The following is a 12,496-nucleotide window of genomic DNA, read 5'->3' on the forward strand; positions in this document are numbered from 1 at the left end:
AAATATTTCCTGAATGCTTTCTACAACATATTTTCCTGGTGAAGCATCCACATAAAATATAGAAATGCTTACCTGAACGCTTTATTAGCTTTAACAGGGGTTGCTTCAAAGCCAATTGGACAAAAATAATGATTTTGGCAATGGTAGATGTAAGCTAACGATTCATCTTTCAGTCCACGAGTCAACTTCGACAAGGCCCCAGAAGCTACAAAAAGCAAAAACAAACCACCTGAGGGACCATAAAGCCTATGCTTTACACAAACAACTAGCTAAGGACTCAAAGACAAGACGTTACTTGGAATACACAGACATTGCTGGGGAAAAAATGGAAAGCTATTGATAGATGTCATTTTTTAGTTAATGGATTTCAGTTTTACCCTTTAGGCTGAAATTTAAACTGCATAGCAAACTAAATAACTGAAATATGTCCTTGCTTACCCAAACCTTCAAATAACACACATGCTTGTCTACAAAATTTAATTAGCATGTAAAACCTAATACCTAGTGGATACAGTAATGGTCTCAATTGTCAGATTGTGCACATCTGTCACTAGAAATTTCTGAGTAAGCATGCCATTATAAGCATGTTTGTTTATAAACTTTGTTCATATACGACTGTACAAATATGTCTTTATAAAAGATACACACAAAAAACAAATTGTTAATTAGATTAAAATACAAACATTCTAATACATAAATCGCATACCACAATGATCACATTGCAGCTGCCATAATGCAGACATCCCAATTTGAAGACCACTGAGGTAGATGGATAAATATAAACTCCAAACAAGTTCCAAAAATGCAAGCTTTTCCCCACTGACTCACACTTCAATCCTTTCTTTAAAAGACACACAAACCAGAGGAACAGCTCTCACAAGCCAAGTGATTAGAACATCTCTAAAGATGGGCTGGTAGTACCACAGCATCCTCTTATAACCGCTTCTCCTTACATCTTCCCCATGGCTATTTGTTATTAGTTATGAAGTAATTGCAAATGTATTACCATAAGTAACGAGTTTTCACCAGCACTCAATACTTAAAGCCATTAACTGAGGTTTCATTAACTTGCATCTCCTGGAAGACACTAAATTATTCATGAACAAAGAGCCCATTAAAAAGTAGAAATCCTAAAAATGGTTGAGGTCCATGAAAGCTTGCAAGTTATGGTTTTTCTGATTGCCTTTCTGGCCACTGAAATAGCTGAAGATCAAAAATGGTAGATCAATGGCTATAGCAGAGCCAAGGAGGCGGGACCCCACCCCCACTCCCACCCACACAGACACACACAATTTGTGAGTTCCATGGAGAAAGTAACATTTCTGTCTTAAACTCTTTCTCCAAGGTCTCAGCTCAGACTTCCCCACGGATTTTCACTTCATGGGGTACCGCCAGAGAATCCCTGCATGCATGCAAGGCAATCTTCTCTACTACAATCTCTATTTCATATCGATAAATAAGTCTTTCTGCTGTTTTAGTTTGAATTCCCCCGGACAAATTAAAAACTGACACCCAAGGGCAGCTCTAAATGAACAATGATAAGAACTAAAATTCAGAAGATGGTCAATATTTCATTTCCATACTTGAACTTGATCATAGAGATGTTTCAGGATAGTAAGTAAATGTAAATAGATTTAGACTTCTCATAAATTCAGTAAATACTAAAGATGTTTATACACATAACTGGTTTAGGGAGAACTCCTGAACTCTTTTTAAAATTGTGAAAATGCCAAGTAAAAAGTTATCCGAAATAACTAAAACTTTTAATGAAAGAACTTCATTGTAACTTTTTAATGGAAATCTTTAAGCATTTCACACTTTCCTCCTGAAGTCAAATGTAATACCAAACAGCTCATTTCTTTACTGTAATCATGAATAGTAGTCACATGAATATACTGGCATATATTCAGGGGCAAATGAAATAGGCCTGAAAGTTTGCTCTCATTAATATTCACAGTATTTCAGCTGCTACAAATACTCTTTGACCATGTCCCAGTTTTCTAGAGGACGTGAGGTAGGTTTTCTTCTATGGAGTAATGACCCTGCTACTCAGGAATGTTTTTTCTTCTACTTCAAGGTACATGACAACATTCTGATAGATTTAGATAAGGAATTAGCAAACTTTTTCTTAAAGGGCCGGTTAGTAAATGTTGGAGGTTTGTGGATCACGGCATTCCACACATTGCTCAACTCTGCCACTGTAGCTGAAAGCAGCCACAGACAAAAGCAGCCACAGGCCATGTGTGTGGGTATGTCCGTGTGCCAATAACATTTTATTTACAAAACAGGCTGCGGGCTCACCAGCTGCTGTTTGTCGACCTCTAATTTAGATCCATACTTTTCAAACATATTTTGACATGGAATCCCTTCTGCAAAGAAAGGTTACATGTCAGGCCAGTCCATAAAAAAGGATCAAAGCAGAGTTGCTGTGGCCAAAAAGGAGGTAGGGAATCTAGGTGCCCACTCCTCTCCCCCCCACCAGCCCCGAGGCACCCCATAGAATTCCCAGGACTCAACTGAGCACAGATTGAAAAATCACTGAGTTTCCTATCCATGGAAGACCAAGTTCTTGATAAAGAAGCTGGATAGCACCTCTTTGGAACTATCAACCTACAGCACAAAGGGCTTGTTATATAATAGATTGCTGGTACCTACCCCCTGGGTGACTGACCCAGTAGGTCTGGGGGCGGGTAGGGGGGACCAAGAATTTGCGTGTCTAACAAGTTACCAGGTGATGCTAACAGTCATCCAGGGCCACATTTTGAGAGTCACTGGTCTAAGGTTCAGAGGAAAAATTTCCTTTAACTTAACTCAGGAAGCAAATTATGAGCATCTACTAACTACATCAGGAATCACAGGGAAACAAAAGACAAGGAATGCACAGTACCTCAAGCTGCCCTCATAGAGAAGTTAAAACTTACAAGTAACTTTGATATAGGGTAGAAAAACTGCCACACAAAAAAGGGTGTAATTCAAAGGAGAAAGGGCACATCAGGTTTGAGGAACCAAGATGGAGACAGCATCCAGGACAGAACATAATCAAGTGGCAGGATTTCAACAATCCAGGCGGAGGAAAGAGCAGGAGAAAACAAAACCACTGCAGGAGAGGGATGAATCAGGGAAGATGCATGTAGACTAATCAGCATGTAGTCCAGATCAGAACGTAGGGCACAACAGTTAGTATGGAGAGGCCAACCGTAGGGCGCTCCCAGAATTTCAGGATAAAGTCAGAAAAAGATCACCCTCTGAAATAAAAGACAGTGAAGACAGTATTTAATACATTAAAGTAGTCATCCAAGAAAGTGATTCTATTTAGGAGAAGACATATAAATGTGTTACAGATGGAAACTAAATTCTAAATGATGTTGTATCTAGCTTAGAGTATGGGGAAAAATCTGAAACTTAAGCAACAAAGTAACCACTACCAAATGCAGAGCCATGATTTGCATGGTGTAGAGAAAGCAGAACAAAACTACCAGAATTCACCAGCCTGCTGTCCTATGAGGAGCAGTATATGCCCTGAGCAGCCAATGAGAGAATTCTGGTGCCTTTGATGGTGTATTTCTCACTCTCAGTTAATATATCAACATTCTGATATTCTTTGACCTTGTTTAGTATGAGTCTGTTTTGCAAAGGCTGATCATCTATAGAAGAACTCCAGAGAACTCTAAAAGAATGCATTAATACGGGGATATGTGTATAAAAACAGATGATTGAACCTGGTGTACCCCCAAAAAAATAAAAAATAAAAAAATAAAAAAAATCACATGTTGCCACACTAACAGGTATCTATTAGCAGACTGGCACAAAACGGTCAACCTGTTCTGGAAGTTAGATGAAGTCCTAGCTCTCTGTTTATTTGACTGTTTCAGAAACACCGTGCAAGAAAGTTTCACTCAAGGCAACTGAGTGTGACAATATTCTAGTGTCAGGATTCAACTGTCCTTGTGTAAGTGAGGTGACAGAAACCAACCAGGGTTAGGAATAAATACTGTTATTGTGTTAGGCCATTAGATTTGGGTTTGCTTGTCATACTCTAGTGTACCCTGACTAATACACCACTTTTTATAGAAAAGCGTCAGTATTTCTTCATTTATTAGAGTGGGAAGGGAATCATCAGGCTTCATGAATTGCGTATATAAACTGGCCAAGGATGAAGGGATATGTGTGATAACTGTATCATAAATGTTACTATGTGTCTCTCAAATTATATACATATCTGTTTTCCATTAGAAGCAGCGTGGTTCATAGGCGACATTGATGAAAGTATTCCAGAAGGTATATGTGACATCTGCAGTCAATTTTAGAATAACTTGGGAGGAAAGACTACATTAAAAAGTCAGAGTCCTACAATACTCAGTTTCTGATTCTCTTTTTGCCATGTAATCTTCACCTCTTCCTTGTATAGCGGGAAAGTTCTCTTAATTAAATGTAAATAAATATTTTACTACTCAAAATATTTTGCTTCTCCTATACCATCCCGTTAAACCACCAACCACCTTCATTTATTTTCATTAAAATTGAAGAATTAAAATTGAAAAAAAAAAAAAAAAGAATGCATTAGAATGTATTTTTATACCTTTAGAGACAAGGACCAGATTCTGTAATTCGGCAACATAGTATCATCCTGCAAGGCTCTTACTCCCTTGACATCTTTTAAATTCAACTAGTACATGGAAGACAGCAGGGAAAAACCAGTCTGTCCTTGCCTGGAAGGATGGTAAGAAGTTTACGCTTTAAGCAAGCCCCAGAGAGCTCCCAAAGTAAAAAGGGATATATTAGCACCACACATTGAAAAGATTCATCCGTCCTCTTGTCTAATATGAATTGGAGAAAACCAGAGGATGAGGAAAACAGAATATGAATGCATAGTCCACCCAAGATGCACTAAGAAACTGTAGCTGGCTGGTAGGGATGGCCAGGGTGAGGGTATACACGAGTTATGTCAGGATAGAGCAGAAGTAGCTATTCTCTGTGAAGCAAATATAATGTTACAATACCTACTAGAAGAATAAATGAAATACATGAATATTGTAGGTCTCAAGCTAGGTATTAAAAAAACAAATGAATCTAGACGTCCCTGGCACAAATGCTGGTATCTAAGTGAACCAACAGTTTGAAGTTACTCAAATAAGAAGAAGAAGAAGAGGAAGAAGAGGAAGAGGAGGAAGAGAAGGAGGAGGAGGAGGAAGAAGAAGAAGAAGGAGGAGGAGGAGGAAGAAGAAGAAGGAGGAGGAGGAGGAGGAAGAAGAAGAAGGAGAAGGAGGAGGAGGAAGAAGAAGAAGGAGAAGGAGGAAGAAGAAGAAGGAGAAGGAGAAGGAGAAGGAGAAGGAGAAGGAGAAGGAGAAGGAGAAGGAGAAGGAGAAGGAGAAGAAGAAGAAGAAGAAGAAGAAGAAGAAGAAGAAGAAGAAGAAGAAGAAGAAGAAGAAGAAGAAGAAGAAGAAAAGAAGAAGAAGGAGGAGGAGGAGGAGGAGGAGGAGGGGGAGGGGGAGGAGGAGGAGGAGGAGGAGAAGGAGGAGGAGGAGGAGAAGGAGAAGGAGAAGAAGAAGAAGACGAGAATAATAATAATAATAGGAAGTTAATACTAATAAGTGAACCAATCGTTTGAAGATAATGCTGACCACTTCTGGCACAAACTTTTATTATGATTAATTACAACTCTAAAAATAAAATACTTCAGCTCCTATTCACAGTCACATCTGTTAATTTTATCAAAATCCCTCAATTTTGTTTTTATTCCATGAGTGAGCTCAGTTTACATTTCCTGAAGCCCCACTGGAAATGAGCATATCAGCCAGCAAAGAGAGAGCTCCAAAATCAAAGAAGCATAGTCCCCAGGAACACTTAGAGCCTATTGTGTAAAACAGGCCTGACAGTCCTTAAAAATAATCTAAACAAATAAAAGATACACTTCAAAGTATTTTTTAAATGCACACTAACAACTGGCAATGGTGTTCACTACTGAATATCCCAGAGACAAATAAGAAAAGTCCATCTCTGCAACTTTCTTCCACAAAGAGAGGGAACAGAAAAAAGTTCTGCTTGACACAGGTAACACTCCCTGGATCTGAATACAATCAGAAGTCCCGGGGTCACATGTGCAAGGTCAGGGGGCATCATATACAGTGTCAACTACAACTGGCACTTGCCATCTCCCTCTACAAAGATTAAATCATGTGCTGCTGCAGCTGCTGACTTTCAACACCCCCTGAAAGGAGTTCAAGGTCAAGAGCTGAAATGAGGGACTCTGTGCTCTGTGAAAAACTGGAAGAACAGGTCTTTAGATAGATATTTTCCAGAGTCAACTTTATGAGCCCAGTTCTTCTGTCTCCTCATATCTAGAAAAACACTAAAATTCTTTATGGGGACAACTGCTCCTTGTGACTAGCAGTAACCTGCACGAGACTAGCAGAAACCTTCTGTAACAATTTGTGCTTGATTGCATGTTTTCCCCTGTCACCAAAATCACATATAAACAGATCTTTCCCCCTACCTCTTTGGAATGGTTTCTCAGAGTTATCTGGGATGCTGTCTCCTGAGCTACAGTCCTCATTTTGCCCCCAATAAAACTTAACTCGCAACTCTCACACGCCATGCATTTTTTTTTAAGTGGACAATAGAATCTAAGGGCTGTTGAGGGCAGCCCCTATGGCCAAGGATCTGAGCAGACACGTTAAAAAGATGTCACGTAATATAAGGCTGCACATGCCAAATGCCAAACACCAGATGCAAATAAGCAGTACTATAAGAATTAAGAGGAATCTGAGCATCAGAGATAAGGCAGGGCTTGTGAGGGACCACTGATTCTTGAAGAAGAAGACAAGAATATTCCAAGGGGAAAGCAGATCAATTATCCTTCAGGAAACACACAGAGAAAAAAAGACAGTGAGGAGTCAAGTATTGTAATAGGGAAAATGAAAATGGGAATAACACTGGGGAAATATAGCATTGATATTTATTTGAAGAAATTACAGCAATCATTCCTCTCCCCTCCCAAAGAAGATGGGAGGAGGGAGAGAAGAGGTTGTTGATTCTATTCCTTGGAGGAAAAAGACTGATGTATGTTGGAAAGTATATGCTTTCTTAGTTTTTCATTGCCTGATCAATTACTGAGAGAGGTTGTGTTGACAGCCTCACCAAAAACAGGAAAAATTACTCACACACCATTTAAGGCTCCCCTTTCTACAGAGACAGGCCCCCTGCAAATGCACAGAGTTCAGCCAGTAAGAATAAAAGCTAACATTTATTGAGTCCTTACCCTATGTCAAGAAAGGGGCCAAGTGTACTACAAATATGTCTCCTTTAATCTTCACAGTGACCCTGTGGGGTAGGTGCAAATAGGGAGATGAGGTCTACAATGGCTCAGTAAGTGAGGGTTTGAGTGCCTTGTTCAAGGTCACAAAACTAGTACGTGCAGAAACCAACATATGAACTCCAAGTTTGTCTGACTCACAACCAACTTGCTCTTCCTAATAAAGGCCAACAGAAACAGACCCTACTCTATGTTCAATCTTTGATTCTGGTAAACCACATACCCTCTCTGCAACAGACTCCCTGCTTGACCTAATTTCAGTTAGGCATCTCCGAGCCCTCTTCTCAACTAGGCTTGGATCATGGGCTTCTGTGTCCATCCTTGCTGAATCCAGTTTTAGCAAAAATCCTGCCAAAGTCAGTTTAGAGAGAATCCGCCACCCCTGATATCTGACCAAGGTCACCATTAAAGCCTAAGCCCTTGGCCTGCCTGTTATAAGAATCCTGTTAGACCAGTTTAGCAAGATTCCCCCACCCCTTGAAGTCTCCTCTTAATAACTTTCCATCCACAGAACCCCTCACTTTGCTGGCTATAAGTTCCCAGCTGAGCCGGATCTGTCTCCCATATCCCAGTTCCCCGTCACAACAGTCTTTAATAAAGTCTTTCTTCCTTACCCTCTTAACAAGTGTCAGAATAACATTTTCTTTAACACTGTATTGTAGGTTTCTGATTATAAAGTCAAAAATTGTGAAATTTTAAAAATGAAAACTGTCAAATAGTGCAAATTATTTAACTATAGTGCATAACTAAAACAGTCCTTAGGATCAACTCCATTACTCTGTTACAACCAAGACCCTTCTATAATAGAACCTGGTCACTTTCACAGCCCACGGTCCTGTTGTTTTATTTTATTATGCAGGTCTGACATCAAAAGTGTGACATTCTAAAATCCTTGCATTCTCTTTCAGGAAGAGGAACTGCAAACTCCATGACACTTCCTGAAAGGGTTTTACACGCACACACATACACACACACACACCCCATGGACCCAAACAATACAATGTGCTAAAGTAGTGTTTATGACATGCCTTGAAGTTTTAAAAGTTCTACATGCAAAGATGAAAAGAGCTAAAAATATTACACTGTATATTGAAAAGTGCCCTATATACTACTATTATCTATTCTGATTTCCCCTTGGATAAATAGTGATGGACTGTATTTAAGGTTTACATCATGTCCCACGAATCAAAACCAATCTTTGAGATGGATCCTAAAGCATATATACATGGTATGTGTATAAATCTTCTATGTGTTTACTTACCAGTTTCTCCAGCTGTTTTATTCTTCCCATGAGGCTTATATAGAACATATGAGCATCCTTTTACATGGAAGTGGTCGTTAATTTGTCTAAACCACCTGAAAATAACAAGACGACTCACTCATAGCAACAGTTCCATAACAAAGTAGGCACTATTCCAATTCCAGAGAAATTCAGGCAGAGCCCACATCTGGCATACCTACCAGAGGTTGGCCACTAACAGCTAGGTACATAGTTTACACATCTATAGCATTGTTATTTTGCAGAACTAGAAATAAAGTATTGCTTCTAAGTGAGGGCTTCATACCTCATAAGTGTCGTATTTCCAGTGAAAGGGCCGAATCTAATATCCTCAAATGGGGGTTGAAAACCCAAAATATGTAGAGCTTCTTCTTGGGTGATAGCTGGGAGACTAGGAAAGAAATATTTCCTTTCATTTCACAATTCCAATCATATGCAAATATAACCTGTCTCAATGTTACTGTCTGTCTGATTTGCAAATAATTTTAGTAACATTTTTGATTTTTATTTTATCAAAAATAGTGCATGTATATATTTTTAGTAGAAGGCTTAAAACAAAATATGGCAGTTTCCCCCCAATTTATGAAAAATCTGTTCTTAAAAATCTTCCATGATAGAAAAAGCAACACCAAGTAACTGTTGGATTTGGAGTTTAGGGATACCAATAAATTAACATACTTACTTTCCAGCTCCCATTGTGCTATATAAGAAATTCCAACAAGAAATTAATGAGGAGATACCACAAGAAGTCTTATATTGTGGTCGGCTTATGCAGTACCTGAGAAAATAAAAGACTTTTCACTTGAATAAATACAAAATATGCATATAGAAACAAAACACTCATGGCAACTGAAAGTGTTAACATAACGAAAACATTGATCACTTACACCAATGTAAAATCTTTATTCATTTATTTTCATATTTATTAAACACATTATAGATGCAAAACAACAATAAATCATGCATGTTGAGAATGATGGCTAAGGGTTGGAGGGAGGCTCCGAAGGGAGCCTCAAGAAGGAGGGGATATATAGGGATATATGCATAAATACAGCTGATTCGCTTTGTTGTATGCCAGAAACTGCCACAACAGTGTAAAGCTATTATACTCCAATAAAGATGGGAAAAAAAAAAATAAGAAAATGAGAAAAATTCAATAATATGAGATACTCTATAAAGTCAAACATAAGGAGAATAAATACTTCTTTTGAGTATTAAAAAACAAACAAAAAAAGAACAATGGCTAAGTATGACCAACTACTAATTAAAGTGGATGTTACCCAAACCAATGAAAAAAAATTACAGATATATAAACCTAGACACCAACTACTAAAATTTCCATGTAAAATCCTGGTTGAGCTACGCATATGATTATTTGCAACTTCAGTTGCAGGAGTTCTTTATACAGTCTGGATATTAACCCCTTATCAGATATATAATTGGCAAATGTTTTTTTCCACTTTGTGGGTTGCCTTTTCACTTTGTTGATTATTTCCTTTGATGCACAGAAGTGTTTAAGTTTGATGGAGTCCCATTTGTCTATTTTTGCCTTTGTTACCTGTGCTTTTGGTGTCATACCCTAGAAATCACCACTAAATCCAATGTCATGAAGCTTTTCCCCTACATTCTCTTCTAGGAGTTTTATAGTTTTAGGTCCTACATTTATGTCTTTAATTGATTTTGAGTTAATTTTTGTGTATGATGTGAAGAAAGGGTCTAGCTTCATTCTTTTGCATTTTCTGAAGAGAATGCCCTTTCCCCATCCTGTGGCCTCAGCACCCTTGCAGAAGATTACTTGCCTGTTTGCACGATTGTTTATTTCTGAGCTCTATTCTGTTCTATGGGTCTATGTGTCTGTCTTTATGCAAGTACCACACTGTCTTGGTTATTGTAGCTTTGGAATATGTTTTGAAATCAGGAAGTGTGTGGCCCTCTTGCAATCACCACCTTCCCTGTAATTCACTAGAGTCAGTGTCCTCAGCTGGAATCTGGGGATAAGCTGGGATCTAGGTGGAAATCAGCACGGTGTTTCCTTCTGCAATCCTCCCTGCATTTCTCTAGTGCCAACCTGGATCTCCACAAAGAACTGAGATTCTTCCCTGCTGACTCAACAGCTCATGCCCCCAGATCTAACCAGAGTCACCGAACAGTTTGGGGTCATCCCACGAACTTTAAAGAAACCTGCATTGGGACTTCCCTGGTGGTGCAGTGGTTAAGAATCCACCTGACAATGCAGGGAACACTGGTTTGATCCCTGGTCCAGGAAGATCCCACATGCCTAGGAGCAGCTAAGCCCATGAGCCACAACTACTGAGCCCATGTGCTGCAACTACCGAAGGCTGTGTGCCACAACTACTGAAGCCCAAGCACCTAGAGCCTGTGCTCCACAGCAAGAGAAGCTACCACAATGAGAAGCCCGTGCACCACAATAAAGAGCAGCCCCTGCTACCACAACTAGAGAAAGTCCATACACAGCAACTAAGACCCGACAGAGTCAAAAAATGAATATATAAATAAATAAATAAATTTTTAAAAGAAATCTGCATTGTTTGAGGCCAGCAGTAGTCTATGAGGTCTTGGTGTCTGCTCTTTGTTAGTCTAGAATGCACAGGATTTGAAAAGTATGTATTAGAGCCTATGGTTTGCGGGTGCTGCTGTTTCTTTGTTTTGGGGAAGATTGAGGCTTTCACATTTTTCATTTTTCTATTACTGCTTTCATGGGTTTGAGGGAAGGAGAGGAGTAAAAAGACCTTACTCTGTCATATTTCAATCTCCCTCTTCCATCTTAAACACTTCTCCACAAATCCTTGGGATCAAACCCAGGCACTTTTAAGATTTTTCACATTTTTTTCATCAATCCAAACTTGTTTACTGGTCTTGTTCATGACCAGCTTAAAACATTTACTGACATTCTACTATCTTCTGTGGGGTCTATCCATTCCATCTCTAATCTTGTAATATACTCTGGGAAATAAGCTTATTATCTTGGTAATTCTTCCTCTTAAGTTATTTCTCCCATTTATCTTTCTTCATCTAAGTCTTTACGTCCTCATATATTATACTATTAAATATAATTACTCACATATGCGGTTATAACAAATCTTAAGTCTAAGGGATTCAGAACAAAATGCCCAAAGCCTCACTCCTAAGAAACTAAAATTAATGTTTTTAATTTGTGTCTCTTCTCCAACACACTCTACCAATTTATCTTTGTAAAATATCCTTTTGTTAAGAAATCATCAATGGCTTATCTCTACCCTAGAAAAAAACCTAAATCCTTAGCGTGATATCCAAGAAATACATCATGATGGACGTTATAAAGAAAGAACATGGGGGACCTCCCTGGTGGTCCAGTGGTAAAGAATCTGCCTTCCAATGCTGGGGACGCGTGTTCAATCCCTGGTCAGGGAACTAAGATCCCGCATGCCATTGGACAACTGAGCCCATGAGCTACAACTACTAAGCTCCCGAGCCTCAACTAGAGAGCCCATGTGCCTCAGACTACAGAGTCCATGCACCCTGGAGCCTGAGCGCCACAACTAGAGAAGAAGCCCGTGCACTGCAGCAAAGAGCCCATATGCCACAACAAAACATCCTGAGTGCCGCAACTAAGACCCAACACAGCCAAAAAAAAAAAAAAAAAGAAAAAAGAAAGAAAAAAAAAAAGAACAAAAGAGAAAGAAAATAATAATAATTAATAAATTTAAAAAAAGAAAGGAAGAAAGAACATGGACTTCGGAGTCCAACACTCCTTGGTTTCAATTCAACATGTACTTATTTGCCATGTGATGTTAGGTAAGTTTCTCAGCTTCTCTGAGCCTCACTGCAGACAGGCTGGTCTACTCATCATTACCAACCTGCCAGACACTTTCCCACCATCCATTTAAAGATCTTTAGACCCTCCA

The 12,496-nt window shown here is 39.0% G+C and overlaps 1 protein-coding gene across 2 annotated transcripts in view; it reads right to left on the bottom strand.

The window, feature by feature from the left end:
* BIVM (basic, immunoglobulin-like variable motif containing) overlaps nt 1-12,496 on the bottom strand; it is a 62,239-nt gene that overhangs the window by 35,700 nt on the left and 14,043 nt on the right. For both annotated transcript variants that reach the window (XM_057707003.1, XM_057707002.1), the window contains exons 4-7: nt 9,274-9,369; nt 8,878-8,982; nt 8,574-8,668; nt 73-205 (exon numbers count right to left, since the gene is read on the bottom strand). In XM_057707003.1, the coding sequence (XP_057562986.1) occupies nt 73-205; nt 8,574-8,668; nt 8,878-8,982; nt 9,274-9,369 (429 nt within the window). The remainder of the gene's footprint in view (nt 1-72; nt 206-8,573; nt 8,669-8,877; nt 8,983-9,273; nt 9,370-12,496) is intronic.

The sequence above is a fragment of the Hippopotamus amphibius genome, chromosome 14, assembly GCF_030028045.1.
Source record: "Hippopotamus amphibius kiboko isolate mHipAmp2 chromosome 14, mHipAmp2.hap2, whole genome shotgun sequence".
In the NCBI taxonomy this organism is placed as follows: Eukaryota; Metazoa; Chordata; class Mammalia; order Artiodactyla; family Hippopotamidae; genus Hippopotamus; species Hippopotamus amphibius.